Genomic DNA, 17,637 nt, shown 5'->3' on the forward strand with positions numbered 1-17,637 from the left:
CATTTAAAAAATTAGAAACAAAACCTAGACTAGCTCCAAGAGAGGAAGCCATGTTTCAGTGTCACCTGGAAAGTGCTCTGTAAAGCCTTGGAAAGATGGTTACTTTCTGTCCCTTCAGAGGCCAGAGTGGAGCTGACAACTTGATCGCAGCGACTATCCATCTTTCTCACACTTCCCGTCATCATGTGGCACAAGACCGAGAGAGCTTTCTGTATGTGGAAGTCAGAGGCCAACCTGGGTGTCATTACTCAGATGCTGTACAATCGTTTGGCTGTCATTTAAAGACAGAGTCTGTCACTGGACTGGTCACCACCTCCCCAGTTTTGTTACTTCAAGCATGCTCTACCTCTACCATGTCCAGGATTTTTTATTTTTTTTAATTTTTTTTTATTTTTTTATTTTATTTATTTTTTTTTTTTGTGGAAACTGAACTCAGGTTCTGCTTGCAAGGCAAGCACTTGACTGAGTTTTTTCCCTCTGCAGTAATTTGCACTTAAGAGAATTAAGCTCTCAGCCTAAAGCAACACAATTAGTGGGTGAAAGCAACACACACGAGCAAGTTCCTCCCCAACTTCATCATGCTGTTTGGTGGATCATGATCATTGGACCTACTCCTTGGTTATGGTTATGGATCAAAGGCAAGCAGGAGACGTGGGCATCAGGCTAGTTGTCTGAGGGTTAGTCTTTCCTTCGAGATTGTAAGAGCCATCACCATCACGTGGCTGTGACCCATGCTTGAGCCCAGAAAAGCCAGAGAGTTTCTGTTAAGCATGTAGCAGGTGTATCTATCAGCAACCTGGATGGCAGATGAACACGGAGCACTGCACGGCATCCCCAGGGGTCTGCTTCTGCAGGATCCCGGGGTACCTGGGAACCTGGACCTCTGACAAGCTTCCAAAGGGTATGGGAGACGGGGCCTCTGATGACAGCTACTTTGTAAGGTACGAGCTATCTTTAACTTTGTTGTAATAAGGATCATGCTAAGCTCCTAAAGATGACCATGGATCCCAAAGAGCATTTTATCATTCTATCTACTTGGGTCTGCTATGTGAGAAATTAGCCAGAAGTTAGAATAGTAATTATGCCTAAATATAAGATGCTTACGAAAAATAAGTAGTTCTTCCCCAAACCTAAAGGATCTGGCCAGAGAAGTGGCACTCTTTTATATTTTCAATAGTTGTCATGGCTGTTCTTGGTTGTCAACTTGACTACATCTGGAATTAACTAGAACTCAAGTGGCTAGGTACACTAAAAAGGGGGATTTTTCTTAATTAAATCATTTGAAATGGGAAGACCCACTTTAAATCAGGATCTTTTGAGGTGGGAAGATCCCCTTTTGATCTGGGCCACACCTTCTGCTGGCAGCCTAAGTAAAGGACATGGAAGAAGGAGGCTTGCTCTTTGCCTGCTTGCTCTTACTGTCCCTGGCAAGTCCATTCCTCCACTGGCACTGCAGCCTACTTCTTCAGGATTCTGACATATACTGAAGACCAGCTGAGACAGTCAGTCTCATAAACTAAACAGCCACTAGATTCTTGGACCTTTCATTGCTAGAAGACCTAGTTGGACTAGTTGGATCACAGCCTACAGTCCCCTTCTATGTATATACATGTTCATTCTACCAGTTCTGTGCCTCTAGAGAACCCTGACGAAAACACTAGGTGTGGCTATACAGAAAATAACTGGGCCATCCTGTCTCACCCACGTACGTACTGAGAGGGAGGAACATTCAACAGACAAGTAAATGGATTTCTTTGGTACTGCAACAAGACTGGACCAGCAGTGATTTACTACATGTGACATGCTATGAGGACAGACACCTCATCAGGGGATGATCTGCCCCTACTTCCAGTCAAACCCAGGTGGGTCACATACTTAAAAAAAAGAAAAGAAAAATGCCTGCTAAATATTGAAGTCTGAATCATGGGTTTTTGTCAGTAATTTTCAGGTAAAAACAGTTTCCATACAAATAGTGGCAAATTTTGTTCCACTCCACTGCACACCTTCTCTGAAGGCACTGGTTCAAGGCCCCTGTGCATCATGCAAACACTACAGCCATCTTCCATAGCTCATCAGACAGCATTAAAAGATCGTGATGTAATGACATTACACCACTACATTACATTCACTGTTTCAACCAGACCTGGAGGTTTATGTTCCTCACTGTGAATGTGTGGGTATGATGAACGCAGTAGTCAACAGGGCCACTGGCTGGCTTCTCATTGTCAGATGTTGTACCCACTATTGTCCCTACATCATCAACACAGTGGAAGAGTCAAAGTCTTGGTGTTACTATGGGAATGTCTGAGTTTACAGACTTTCTGAAAGGTCTTGGGAACCAGGAACCTGTGAAGCATGGATCAGGATAAAGCTTGAAGCCTTGAAAATTGTATGTAAAAACTGGGGCATAGATCCACTCTTCTTCAGACTTTAAAGGGTTCCAACTCCTTATACACTGAAGATGAAGCAGCATCACCTTTATTACTTTTGACATCTTAAATACACCACAACTTAGTTTTGCCACCTGCATTTTGACCATTAGAAAATGTTCATGCCTAAAAAACAGATTAACCAGATAATTTAACTGGAAATACATATGGCTGGTTATGTTTAAAGTCTGAAATGAGGACACAATGGAGCTTTGCAATGCATGCCTAAGAACCAGGAGGCCGAGTGTCCTTTCTGTATCCTGCTGCCCCACCGCATCCGTGGCTTGGAACTTAAAAGTTCTTTAGTCTGCAAAGGGAAAGGGTCACACTAGCTGTCTGTGAAGGTCTGGTTTGTAGTGAACCAACACCTTTGGTATATGAAAACACACAGCCACACGAAAAGATGTCAGACAAATGCAAATAAAAATCACAGTGAGTTGCCAGGTCCCACTCACAAGGACATTTGAAACAAACAGGCAACAAAGTACTGGAGATGTGAAGAAACTCACACCCAAGACTGCAGCTGGGAGTGTGAACTAGTGTAGCCATTCAAAAAACAGCCTGGCATTTTTCCAAACTGTGAGCCACAGAGCACTGCACTGCTAGGTACACGCCCAAGAGAGACAGGTTTGCACCAGTGCTGCTTCGTAGCAGCTTATAGACAAAGGCTCAAGCCCAAGCTGGCAGGGTGATGCATGTCTGCAATCCCAGACGCAGGATGATCTCTGTGAGTTCCAGGCCAGCCTGATCCACACACAGAATTCCAGGTCTGTTGTAGAATATTTGTACACTGTGAAGAAGTGTCCTTGCCAAGGTGCCTTCTGATTGGTTTAATAAAGAGCTGAATGGCCAATAGCTGAGCAGGAGAGGATAGACAGGATTTTGGGGGAGAGAGAGTTAGAGAGGAGGAATCTAGAGTAGCAAATTTCGCCATCACACTCAGAGCAAGTTGGAAGTGTGGTACTGAGGAGAGGTAACTGGGCCACCAGAAGATAGATTTTAAAAGATGGGTTAAGTTATAAGAGCTAGTGGGACAAGCCTAAGCTAAAGGCCAAGCTTTCATAATTTAAAAGTCTTTGTGCTGTTATTTGGGGGCTGGCAATCCAAGACAGTCCCATAAGAAAGCTTGCTACACAGGTCTGCTAGCATTACATAGTGGGACCTTGTCTCAAAACAGAAGGCCAGGTATAACCCTAATGCCCGCCAGCTCATGAATAAATGGACAGAGGTGGCTCAGTGGTCAAGACCACACTGGCTGCTCTTTCAGAGGACTGAGGTTTTATACCCAGCATCCACATGGCAGCTAACAATCAATCATCTGTCATTTAGTCCCAGAGGATGTGACATCTTCTTCTGGCCTTTGAGGATACCGCACACATATGGCACACAGACATACAAGCAGGTAAAACACCCATATACATAAAGTAAAAATAAAATGAGTGTATCTACATAATAGAATATTATGACAAAATTATTTGTCTAAAAAAGGGAATAAAATACAAGCATAAATTATGACATGGATTAGACTCGACCACACTCTCTGGAAATGCCTGTCAAGAAAGACATGTTGTATTGGTCCATTTCATGAAATGTCCTGGATAAGTCAATCTACAGAGACAGAGAGCAGGTCAAAGGTCACTCAGTTCAGGTAGTGGTGAAGGAGCAGGACAAGATTTACTTTGGGAGGAAATGTTGTACTACTAAAAAACTCAAATTCCCCAGGTAGTGGGTGAGCTATAAAATAAATAATATCTTTATAGCCATTAAGCCATATAGTACTCCAGTCAAACAGGCCATATTTGTACAGCTACACTGTTGTGAACTCTTTAAAGTTAGTAGAAATTAATGTCTCTAAAAACACTAGGAACAAAATCTATTCATACTCCAAAAAGAAGAAACAGAACAACAGGTAGCAGTTAAGCATAGGCAAAGTGTTGTGTGCGTGGCCACCGGCTGAGGCAGAGGGCTGCAGAGCTTCTCATCGGAATGGACCCAGAGCAGGACTTGCCGGGAAGGAGGCCTTGGGTGCCTGAATTCTGTATGTTCTGTCTCAGAGTATCACATACTACAGCGACATCCACCCCACCACACTCTTTCTTCACTGCACTTTTCACCACTGCTGTCTGTGAGTTTGGGTTTGAAATGTCCCCCAGCTTATGGCACTGTTTGGGGAGAGGTGGAACCTCTTAAGTGGGAGGTGTCATGGGTAAAAATGAGTCACTGGGAGTGGGACTTTGAGGGGCACAGGGTGGCTGGAGCTCTCTTGACTTCTTGATTCATCAAGATGAACACAAGTCATACCATGGACAGACTGCCACTACCATGACCTTTCCCACAGTCAGACAGTTTGCCATAGTGATGAGACAGACAGTAACTAATATACCATCAGTCCCTACAAATACAGCAACAAATAAAGCAGCACTTCAATCTCTCTCTGTTCTGTTCTGCTCAGAAAACACCAGACACAGGAGGCCAGGGAAAGCACACGCAGGTATCTGGCAGTCTGAGTAGTTCATGACTCTTCTTCTCTAGATCGTCTTGGCCACATGGGAAGAAAGCAGAAATCACACTCTCAGTCTTACAACTGACTTTCGTCAGGACAACATCATCTGAAACGATGCAGTACTGGTTGGCTTATTTCACTCTTGTCTCCCACCTCGGATGAAAGAAAGCTTCAGGAGGGTAGAAAAATGTCCTTTCTCTGTGTCTGGCCCACAGAGGAGATTCAGGACATGTGTGTCGAATTCTTCTCACCTCAAGGGAGGGCATGATATTCAGGAGAGGGAACAAAGTTAAAACAGAAGCAGAAACTCTAATTAGGGACCCACTACACAGGAGAAGCAATGGCCGACCCAAGAAAGCAGACTCCAGAGTGTTGGGCATCCCACGTGCTTCTGGCATCCCACTGCTCCAGTGAAACAAACAAGATATCGAGTCAAGCAGTCTGAAACTTGTAGACATTTGACCCAAATGAGACAGATGCTTCCTTCTTGGAATAAACAGTATAAATTAGGCAATATTGGCTGCCAAGACTTCTTAAAAATAGAAATTTGCTGTGAGATAACACTGTTGTACACTGTAAAGATTTGTCACTCATATTGGTTTAATTTAATAAAATGCTAATTGGCCTGTAGCCAGGCAGAAAGTATAGGTGGGGCAACCAGACTAAAGAATTCTGGGAAGAGGAAAGGCACAGGGTCAGTCACTAGCCAGATGCAGAGGAAGCAAGATGAGAATGCCTCACTGAGAAGAGGTACCAAGTTACGTGCCTAAGCACAGACAAGAATTACGGGTTAATTTAAGTTGTAAGAGCTAGTTAGTAATAAGCCTAAGCTAACAGGCCAAACAGTTTATAATTAATATAAACCTCTGTATGTTTCTTTGGGACTGAACAGCTGCAGGACCAGGCCGGAGAAAAACTTCTGTCTACAGAAATCTTCCATACTGTAACTGACTTACTAACAAATTTAATAGGTACCAAGAAACAGACTTAATTTTTAAAGAAAGTTGAGTTCAATATATTAATCTTAAATTAATGGAGGAAATGGATCTTAAATATCTAATGTAAGAATACATTTAATAATGACAGAAGAAAATGAAGCTATACTCCTGATGTGTGCCATAAAATAATGTTTCAAGAGGACTGACTATAAGGTAAACCACAAAAGCTGCAGATGATACTTGATGTGGGATTCCCCTCTGTATGCTGTGAATATGTTTTACTATCATTGGTTAATGAAGAAGCTATTTTGGCCTATGGCAGGGCAGACTATAGCTAGGTGGGAAAACTAAACTTAATGCAGGGAGAAAGAAAGCAGAGTCAGGCAGACTCTGTAGCTGCCCAAGAAGCAACAGGTAACAAAAATGAGCCTCGTGGTAAAATATAAAATAACAGAATGGGTTAATTTAAGATGTAAGAGTGAGTTAATAAGAAGCCTGAACCAATAGGCCAAAGAGTACGTAATTAATATTAAGCCTCTGAGTGGTTATTTCCTAAGAGGGAACCGGCAGGTGGAGAAAATCCGGTCCTGGAGGACCCGGGATGGAGAATATTTGTAGCTATAGATACTTAATACTGCTCCTTAGGGTTCCAGACTTGAGGCCAGCTTCCACAGTGTGTGAGAGATGGAGTTAAGGAAAGACCAAGAGCTCTGCACCCTACCCCGGGCATCTGCTTCCTGCTGAGTGTTAGGATTTCCCTGCACACGGATGGGCAAGATGTACTTCTAAAGTACACGAGGATACCAACACTAATGTTACATATGCTTAAAAAAAATCACGCCAAAGGCTTTAGAGATGATGTCACAGCAAACAGAAACCCGCAAACAGCTCTCTCCCCATTACGGTCCTGGGGCATGCCCAAACCTTCAGGGAAGAGGGAGGATCCCTAAGTGTGCTGTGTTGGGCTAGGGTCTCAGTTCGGGGTGTGCTGTGTGAGCGCTGTCACTTACCATGTGGACGACCTCTGGGTAAATGGGTTCTGTAATCACATTCCGGTTGTGGGTGATATATTCTACCATCTCACTCAATGCAGCTCGCTTTACTTCCTTCCACTTCAGGTCACTCAGTGGGTCAGAAACAAAGTCAAAGAGGACACAACATTGACGAAGCTTCTGGATGAAAAGCTTCTCTTGATCCGCAGGAGGAACATCTGAAAGGCAAGACACAAAGCTTAACCCACAGGGCCCAGACACACTCTCAGCCTCCTATTTGTGTTTTGAATTAATAGAGGGGCAAGAAACAAGATGGGTGAGGTGAGGTAAAGAGTGGTTAAATATTCCTTAAACAGCGAAAAGGGGTGGTGGTGGGGGCACAGCTGTTTACTGCTGAGGTCATAGGTTTGGAATGACTGAGAGCACCCGTCACAACCAACCCTTTTGAAGGCACTCATTGACAAATACTTTCTAGTAGCAAAACTCGCACGCCAGACTCTATGCTGGGCAAAACAGGGTAAGAACAAGCTACAGACAGTAAGGCTGGGTCTGGGTGATGCTGCGAGGGAGGTGTGACAGATACAGGATTTGGGGAGGCTTCTGGTTGCCCAAAGACCTGCAGTAAAGGTGACCCTTTGGTGTTCTCAAAGCCCCTTCCATTCTTCACTCTCTGTGACAGTGCTCATGATGACGGAAATATAGTCGCTGCAACTGTAATAGTGACTTACTCAGTGAGCACTTACTTCAAGATACTGATACCTTTCATTTCATTTTTAAGGAAACAACTGAGACATAAAAACAGGGTCACAGGATCACTGTCAGTCTGATGGTGGGCAATGAAGCTAAACTGGATTCCAACACAGCTCCACATGACAGTCCAGTATTCTGAGTTTAGAAAACCTTATCCACCAGTGTGAGAGTGTGAGGCTGATGGCTCTGGGCTGAAGAAGAGGTCACTGGTGGTTATGATGGTGGAACACACACACACACACACACACACACACACACACACACACCTGGTCAAATATTTTAGAGTATTTGTTTACCTCAACCAGTGAGTACTTCCCTAGTGATTAACAATGGTTCTGTGACACTGTTCAAGAGCCAAAACAATCCCTCCGAGTGTGCAGGAGACCACTGCATTTTTATGGAATAAGATGGGCCTGTAATTCATCTGTTTCGGATTATCCATGCAGATTAACCCTTTAACAAATTATTCACTTAATACGTTACATTAAAATGGCCACAAGTCTCTCCAAGGACCACACCTTCCTACCTCCAACCAAAGAATCACATGGCCATAGGCTGGTGTAGAGCACATGCATAAGGGAGAACCCAGTCATCCACCAGTAAACCAGACATTACAGAGACTTCCCAAAACACAAAATCATGTCATTCTTCTCTCTAAAGTCTGTTTAGGAAAATATATCAATTTTTGTAAAACTATTAACTTTTTTCAATGTATATAATAGCCTCATTACTATTTTAAAGATAGGTGCTAGGTATGCAGCCACGGTTGGCTTAGAACTTGATGTAGGTCAGGCTGGCCTCAAACTTGCAGTGACCCTTCTGCCTCTGCCTCTCAAGTGCTGGTGACACCGGTATGAGCCTGTAATTCATTACATTCTAAAATAATTTATAAAAACATTAAAAATTTTCTTTTTGAGTTTCACACCCTCTGGTTTAATTTCTAGTGTGGTCATAATAATAGATGAACTTGCGTAAATTCTTTAGGGGAGTGTGAGGCATCCTGGGAGTACCTTCCCATATCCGCCTCCTCCAGCAAGTGTCCCTAAACACATGCTACTCTGCTTTCTCTCTGCTCAGGCCTTTCTAGGAGCTCATCACCCTTCTCTCCATTCCTCTGTACCATTCCCACTGCCGACTTTCTCATCTGGTTCTCTACAAGGCCCTTCCTTACTTCGTAGGTGGATATGGCAAGGCACGCTGAGCCAGTCGTCCAGCACCTGTAGTAAGGCAGCTACTCTGCTTAGCACTCCTCACTCCCCACCTGGATGCCATGCGATGGCAGGCGCTTTCTGATGACGACTTTTATTTATCTGACTCCCTAATGGCTAACATCAGAGAGAACAGGCATGCAGGCACTGCTACGTGAACTCCATAACCCACTTCAAACCGTGCAGAGACAAAAGGCGCTGAAGCAGCGTGAGGAGGTGGAGACATACTGCTGAAGGACACCTGTGAGATCCTGCGAGCCAGCACATTGCATCACTACATACAGAGGCCCACTGACCAGCTGCACCCCAATGCTGTCATGAAAAGGGTTTGCTTTCTGAACCATCTTCTTACAAGCCGCATCGATTCTACACCTTTGTTCGCGCTCCAACTTGCCAGAATGCCTTAAGTGAACTTGCACTTGTCAGAGCTTGTCTATGTAGATTCTGTCTGTGGCTCATTATTTTCTCAGCACTATAGAGAACAAAGAAGTCCACATTTAAGCGGGATGGTGGTGGCACATACCTTTAATCTCAGCACTCGGGAGGCAGAGGCAGGCAGATCTCTGACTTTGAGGCAAGCCGTTTCAGGACAACTAGGGCTACACAGAAAAATCCTGTCTTGGGGGGGAAAAGGCTACAGTTTATCCCACGAGTTACTTGGTACCTTTATCCAAATCCTACTCATTGCCTAGCTTCTACCCAATGGTCAGTGAGGTCTCTTAAGACCTCTTTCCCAAACAGTTCTTTAAAACCAGCAAGGAGGCTGGTCATGATAGTGTACACTTTTAATCCTGGCAGAGGCAGGTGGATCTCTGTAAATTCTGTAGGTTAGCTTGGTCTGCGTAATGAATTATGGGCAGTGAGGACTACACAATGAGCCATGTCTTAAAATAAAAATTAATTAATTAAAATAGGGGCTAGAGGCTTGGCTCAGTAGTTAAGAGCATTGACTGCTCTCGCATAAGACCAAGGTTTGATTCCTAGCACACACATGGCAGCTTGCAGCCATCTGTATCCAGTTCCAGAGGACCTGAAGGGCATAAGGAATATATGTAGTGAACATACATACATGCAGGCCAACATTCACACACAAAAGTAAATAAATAAATAAATCTAAAAAACTTTTTAAAAATAAAACATTTCATTTGGTTATTATTATTTTTAAAAATCAATAGCAAGGAAATAGGCTACAAAGTTAAAATAATGTGCTTACACCCTGTCAAATATCTCCATGTTTTAAAAATGCAAGTTAACTTAGTCTTGGTCAGCATATTTTTTAAATTAAAAGGATTTTTAAAATCCCCCTTTCTTTTTTAAATTAATTAATTATTTATTTATGAAGTATACAGTTGTCTGCCTTCATGTATGCCTGCAGGCCAGAAGAGGGTACCAGATCTCATTTCAGGTGGTTGTGAGCCACCATGTGGTTGCTGGGAATTGAACTCAGGACCTTTGGAAGAGCAGCTAGTGCTCTTAACCTCTGAGCCATCTCTCCAGCCCCCTAAATCCTCCTTTCTTCTGATAGGGCAGCACAAGAAGGTAGGCGGGTAGAGATGCTGAGGACCATGCTTCTTCCTGTGTCTCAAACACCTCTCATGTGCACCAGTGATTTCAGCATGCCTGCTTTCATCAATTATGAATGCGAGGAATTTCCAGTTACTGCAAGCTAAGTCCTTGATGATGCTAAGGGATGAACCATACAGCCACACACTCATACCCTGTCTGTAAGGAAGGAACAGAAGATACCAGCTCTGGGCCTCAGAAAGAAGGGAGATAGTGGAGTTAAAGATGATCAATCTTCACTCTTCTGCCCCCATGGTGCCTGTGGGAAAGCTCGTGGTGAAAGAAAAAGCCTCCTCTACAAGCCAAGTTTCAGTTAAAAGGGATCTCTTCTGAGGTGAGGTTTTACCTTACCTTATGGCTGTCCTGGAACTCTCTATATAAACCAGGCTGGTCTTGAATTCAGAGATTCTTCTGCCTCTGCCTCCTCAGTGCAGGGATTAAGGGTGTGTGCCACCACACCTGACTACTCTGTGTTCTTTTTAAAAGATTTTTAAAAAATTTTTTGAATGCATGTCTGTTCACAACTGTGTACGGTACCCTCAGATGCCAGAAGAGGGTGTTAGATTCTCTGGAATTGGAATGACAGATAGATGGTTATGGGTCATTGCAAAGGTACTAGTTAAATTCTGGTCTTTTGTAAGAGCAACAATTGCTTTTAACCACTAGGTCACCTCTTTAGTTCTCTATTTCATTTTTTTTGTCTGTTTTGTTTATTTATTTACTTATTTATTTACTTATTTATTTATTTATTTTTCGAAAAAGGTGTTCTTTGTGTAACCACCCTGGCTATCCTGGAATTCACTTTGTAGACCAGGTTGGCCTCCAACTCACAGAGATCTGCCTGCCTCTGCCTCCCAAGTGCTGGGATTAAAAGTGTGCACCACCACTGCCTGGCTTCCACGCACCATCTTAATGACCATTTCCACCAAGCAAGGTAGCACACATCAATCTCAGTATCCAAGAAGCAGAGACAGAAAGACAGAGAATCTGAGACCAGCCTGGTCTACATGAAGAATTCCAGGCCCTAGTGTCTGCACAGACAGGACTCTCTTTTGCCAGCACTGTCGTCCCCCCCCCCCCTGCCCCACCTGCCCCCCAATTGTACCACTGCTGTAGTTAAGAATCCTTCACCTGTTTTCCTTCATGGCTGAACCATTCATTAACCTTTACTCGCCCATACAAGTTTGGGGACTGTGTAAGTTTTCAATATTGAGTATCCCGGTCCAGAAAATGAACTATTCCCCTAATTACTCAAGTTCTCCTTAAATTTTTTTTAAATATTTATTTATTATGTATACAGTATTCTGTCTATTTGTATGCCTGCTGACCAGACCTCATTACAGATGGTCGTGAGCCACCATGTGGGTGCTGGGAACTGAACTCAGGACCTTTGGAAGAACAGGCAGTGCTCTTAACCGCTGAGCCATCTCTCCAGCCCTCTCCTTAAATTTTTTATTAAAATATGTTGAATGTTAATTTATTTTATTTGGTTTCTTGGGATTTGCTATGCTCTGATGCTATTGAAGATGATATTCCTTGAAAGATTAATTTCAGACCACTGTTGCAATACAGAAAAAAAGCCAATGTAACTGGTTACCCTTTTAATGAATTCTGACCCTGTTTCTGTAAATATTCCTTCAGTGTGCAAGCCCAGGCACGGTGTTCCTCTTTCCTGTGTGTCTGTGCTAGTCAGGGAGGAGTGGGGACAAGGGCATCTTGGAGAAGAACCATGGTGGGAGGAGCTGCTGCTCCAGAAACAGGACTATTGTGAGAGACTTCACTAGACAGCTGAACTGTGTGGGGCCCCCGGGGGGCAGCACCGGACTGCAGGACAACACAGGACACCATGTCGGCTAGGACACAGGGCCCAAGAAATAGAGACAGAAAGAAAGAACAAGTCAGATCACGTCACACTCAAAACTCAAACTGGAGGGTCACAGACATAAGATCTAATAGGCAAGAGTCTAATGCTTTTTATAAAATAACATTATGCTGGTTAATTTTTTTTTTGTCAACTTGACATAAGCTTGGGTCATCTAAGAAGAGGAAATCTCAACTGAGAAAAATAGTTCCATTAGATTGGCCTGCAGGCAGCCGGGCAGTGGTGGCACACGCTTTTAATCCCAGCACTCGGGAGGCAGAGGCAGGCGGATCTCTGTGAATTTGAGGTCAGCCTGGTCTACAAAGTGAGTTCCAGGACAGGCTCCAAAGCTACAGAGAAACCTGTCTCGAAAAACAAAACAAAACAAAAATGAGAGGGGGGGGGGGGGAGAATTGGCCTGCAGGCAAATCTGTGGGGCATTTTCTTGATTAATGGTTGATGTGGGGAGGGCTCTGCCTACTGAGGGCAGTACCAGCCCTGGGGCAGGTGGGCCTGGATTGTTGAGCTGTTGAGCAAGCCATGGGGAGCAAGCCATTAAAAGACATTCTTCCATGGCTGCTGCTTCAGTTCCTGCCCTGACTTCTATGATGGATGGACATGCAAACCAAATTAATCCTTTCTTCCCCCACTTGTTTTGGTCATGGTGTTTTATCAGAGCAATAGAGAGAAAACTAAGACAACTATAGAAGAACAGTCAGGTGGGCCTTTATTCCTACCACCTGGGAAGCAGAGGCGGTGGATCTCTGAGTTCAATGCCAGCCTGGTCTACAGAGCAAGTTCCAGGAGAGCTGAAGTTACACATGAGTTTTTGACTCAAAATTCCATCTTATTTTAATTATACTAATTAAATAAGATAGAAGAGAAAGAAACAGAGGACTTTGAACACAAAACCTAGTAACCAGTAAAATAACTCATTAAGGAAGTCACAGTAAAGCCCAAACCTTCTATCACCCCAAGAAGCTGGGTTTCTGGTCATATGTTTGTAATCCCAGCACTCTGGAGATTCAAGACAGGAGAACCACACATTTAAAGCCAGCTTAGGCTACACAGCAAGTTTGTGGGTCACTGTAGGCAATATAGCAAGACTTTTACAAACCAAAACAAAAATACTACCAGACACTACAGCTATCCAAGAGTTGGCAGATACTCAACAGTGGGGGAGGAGCAGAGCTGTAGCCAGCATTCACACCCAGCTCACTGGGCTGTAGGGCTTTAGGCACTGATGACTGCTGTTGAGGACATCGGTGCCCCAGGAGCCCTGACACACAACCTCGGGATGTCAGCATCTATGTACCACAGTACACTTAAGAGAATGTCCAGCAGAGCCATTCTAACAGCTCATGTCCAGTGGAGGATCAGACAGGCATCCTATATCTATCATTTGTACCGTTTTAGAACGATGGGAATGCATCCTAACAAAACACTGGCACGAAAGCAGGGAGTTATCTAACTTCACTTGGCACACTTGAATCTGCTAAGGAGCTGGAGAGACCTTTGGATGTCTGGCTAAGGTTTCTGTTTTATAACTATTTACTGCAATTTATATTGGCTATGAATTGTATTTTAATACACTAAGTATATATGCATTTGGGCAAAAAATTTTAAAGCATAGTAAGAATAGTGGGGGTTCAACAACTAAGAGCATGTATGCTCTTGCAGAGGACTAGAGTTCGGTTTCCAGCACCCACATCCACTGATCACAACCGTCTGTCAAAACTCCAGTTTTGGGGATCCAATGCCTTCTTCTGGCCTCCATGGAGCACTCTATGTGGTTTCATGGGGGGCTTATCTTTATTGAAAAAATTATACAATCAAGATAAAGACCTGAGTGACTTCGGATTTTTTTTTCTATTTACACATGATCTTGTTTCTCATTCTGCCCACAATCACACATACAAATGCCATATATACAAACACTAAATAAAACAGAACATTTTAAAACTGTGACTTGGGCAGGGCAGTGGTGGCACACATTTTTAATCCCAGCACTTGGGAGGCAGAGGCAGGTGGATCTCTGTGAGTTCATAGTCAGCCTGGTTTACAAAGCTAGTTCCAAGACAGCAAGGGCTGTTATACAGAGAAACCCTGTCTCGAAAAACCAAAAAAAAAAAAAATAAAATAAAATTGTGACTTGGTATGTCCACTGATCTAAAACATGTGCATGACCCAACAGTGGTAAAAGAACAGAGTCTCAGTTGAGTGGTGGTGGTGCAGGCCTTTAATTCCAGCACTCGGAAGGCAGAGACAGGGGGATCTCTGTGAGTTCAAGGCCAGCCTGGTCTATAGAGCAAGCTCTAGGACAGGCTCCAAAGTTATAAAGAAACCATGTCTTGGAAAAAAAAAAAAAAGACCAGGGTCACAGGACTGGCTGCATCTTAAGGAGTGGATATAAAATGGCTCCAGGAGGAACTGAGCTAGTTCAGTGGTTAAGCACTTGTCTAACATGTTGAGGACTGGGGTTCATTCTCAGCATTGTAAATAAATAAAGACTAGTAAATTCAATATGCAAATGCAGGCACTGTGCTGGGACTGAAGATAGATTACAACACTCAGTCTAAAAGAAAAACCATTAAACCTACGTGGGAGGTGAGGGTACTTACTACTCTGGGGACCTGAGGAAGCACCACGGGGACCCAGGAGGAAGGAAGGCGATCTACTACCTGATGGGGTGGTGTGAACCATTTGGTTCCAGGAGGAGTGATGATGGAGGTGGAGGGTGATATATTAATTACGGTCCGGATATGAAGTAGCTCCTCCAAAAGCTCACCAGTTGGGGGCTTGGTCCTTTGCTGGAAACTTTAGGAGGTGGGACCTAGCTGGAAAAAGCATGCCATTGGTCTTGTGGCATTATCTTGCCCTGGCTCATTCCTGTATGCCCCTTTCTGTTTCCTGTGTGTGTATAAAGCAACAAACATCCTCAGCACGTTCCCACCACCAGGATATTCTGCCCAAATTCACAGACTGAGCAAGCACGGATGGAGCACTGAACCTGTACTAGCCTAAACACATCCTCCCTGCAGTTGTTTGTGTCAACTGCTGTGGCCACAGTGAGGACTACACTGCTGTCAGGAAAGAGGAAGGCAGGTTCAGGAGGAGCAGGAGACACAGCTGGAGGGCTGTTGGAACTGTGGGGTGCTTCAGCTATGCTAGATGGAGAAGACTACCTAAGGTACCCACTGCTCAAAGTGCAGGACTGAAAGCTAAGGGACAAACTGGTGAGACCACTCGAAAACCTCAACAAGACACTGTCATGACTGAAGATGATACCGACTGTAGGATACGGTTCCTGTGTTATCTACCCTGGTACTCAGTGGAATGACTTCACAGACAGGGACTCAGACATCATCTTATCCCCAGAATCTACAATGGTCTCGCACACAGCTCCTGGAACAGATCAATCTGAGTGGAACAGACTAAGGTCATTTAACTGGGAGGCATCTTACTTTCAAATGCATTTACATCACAACAACACTACATGCATCAGAGTAGAGCACAAAGTCCACATGAACCTTAAGAAATCTGAGGGCCTCAGGGGACCACCTTTTCTTGACAGGTGTATCCTCCCCTGGGGTCACTGTAGTCAGGGCTCTGTGTAGAAAGATCTCAGAACTGTGGGAAGGCAGACTTGAACCACAGAGGCTTTGTAAGCAGAGGAATGCTGCAACTTGATCTTGGGACAAGGTCTCCTTGGAAGAGACACTGAGTCAGGAGGCCAGGGCAGGAAGACCTACTTTAGCAAAGAGAAGGCCAAGGCACAGCCTGTGCCCCTGGCCTCAGCAAACTCCCCATGCCCCTAGCTCTGTTCCTCAGGGTGTTGGCCTGGCAAGCTGTCATCTGTGGTGACAATGATCTCTTTTGTTATTACTTTTTGAGGTTCTGGGGACACAATCTGAGGTCTTATGAAAGCTGTACTCCCAGCTCTATGAATCCAAACTTACCCTATGAAAGTATAAGCTAACATAATTTATGTACATGAAGTGACATGACCTCTTGAAACAGGTACCGAGCAGCAATTCCTCACTTGGGAGTCTCCCCACACAGAACCAAAGCCTGAAAGTTGGCCTTTGCTTGGTGTCAGTCTCCTTTACTTGGGCTGAAGGCACAGAGGTAAGCCATTGTCCTTAACTTTCTCTCTAGGGCCAGGTCTAGAGTCCCAGAAGAATAAACCCTCAAAGGCGGGTCTGCCACCACCTGCACCGGAGCTGAGGGTAAACCCACGAAGGTGAAGATTCATCCTGGAGCAGAAGTGACCACCTTGCAGAATCTATGCTGAGAGGGGCAGGGACTTCTTCAGACCACCTTGGAGAACCAGAACCAGACCTTGGCCAGGACTTCCTGACTGTACAGACCTCTTGCCATTTGCCCCAATTCTTCCTTTGTTTAAGCTTGATTCTCATGTCAGTACCCCTAGACACAGACACAGGGGTGACTAGATCCCTTTATTTGTTCCTCTTTCCACTGTGACCAATTGAATGTATCTCTTTGCTTTTCACCATTACTCAGTGGGACAGGCGGCCAACCCAAGCTTGGTGGGACTACTGGAGCCTAAGCTTTTGCTCTAAAAACACTGTTCACAACTTTAGCACATACAGTACTCAAAACCCTAGCCAATGATAATGATTTGTTCGAGTTTTGTTTCTCTTGCCATAAAATAAGATGACAAAAATTAATTTAGAGGAGAAAGGGTTTATTTGGTTTACAATTCTAGGTTATAATCATGGTGTAGAAGTCAGAGCAAGAAATTGAGCAGCTAGCCATATCCATGTCAAGAGCAGAGAAAGAATGTGGACATGCCTTTTTCTTCTAAGTCTCCTCTTACAAAGTTCATGAAGCCCTGAATAAAGAAAGGCGCTGCCCATGTGAGCCGGGTCCTCTTTCCTCAGTTAACACTGTGAAGAAGACAACCCTGTACACAGACACACTACAGGCCAGTCTGATCCAGACAGTCCCTCACTGACACTCTTCGCAGGTGACTCTAGACTGTGTCAAGCTGACAATTAAAAATAACCACCACACGATTATTTTTGGCAGTGTTGAGGACAAAACTCAGGGCTTTGTACTTACTATGCAAACGCTCAACCCTTAATCTCCAAGATCTAATAACTGAATTAAATTCCTCAAACTGTTAAAAATTTGATGATTTCTCAAATTCACAATAAATCTTCTTAATCTCAAAGCGCAAGTCTCTTCTCTTTCCCATTCTCGTGTGTGTATTTCCCATATTAACACCCCTAAAAACATGTTACATCGTTTTCTTTATCTTTCCCTAAAAAATAGTTGGATTCTGTGTTAGCCTGACAAAGTAGCTGGGTTTCACTACATGCTGCCCCATGCTGGTGTCCAAATGGGTATATTTCATTTCACTTTTTAAT

General features: G+C 44.0%; 1 protein-coding gene across 10 annotated transcripts in view; it reads right to left on the bottom strand.

Annotated features, from left to right (window-relative positions):
• Ppp2r5c (protein phosphatase 2 regulatory subunit B'gamma) overlaps positions 1-17,637 on the bottom strand; it is a 135,619-nt gene that overhangs the window by 48,912 nt on the left and 69,070 nt on the right. For all 10 annotated transcript variants that reach the window (XM_057783167.1, XM_057783166.1, XM_057783169.1 and 7 more), the window contains one exon: positions 6,881-7,080. In XM_057783167.1, the coding sequence (XP_057639150.1) occupies positions 6,881-7,080 (200 nt within the window). The remainder of the gene's footprint in view (positions 1-6,880; positions 7,081-17,637) is intronic.

The sequence above is a fragment of the Chionomys nivalis genome, chromosome 10 (genome assembly GCF_950005125.1).
Source record: "Chionomys nivalis chromosome 10, mChiNiv1.1, whole genome shotgun sequence".
Classification (NCBI taxonomy): domain Eukaryota; kingdom Metazoa; phylum Chordata; class Mammalia; order Rodentia; family Cricetidae; genus Chionomys; species Chionomys nivalis.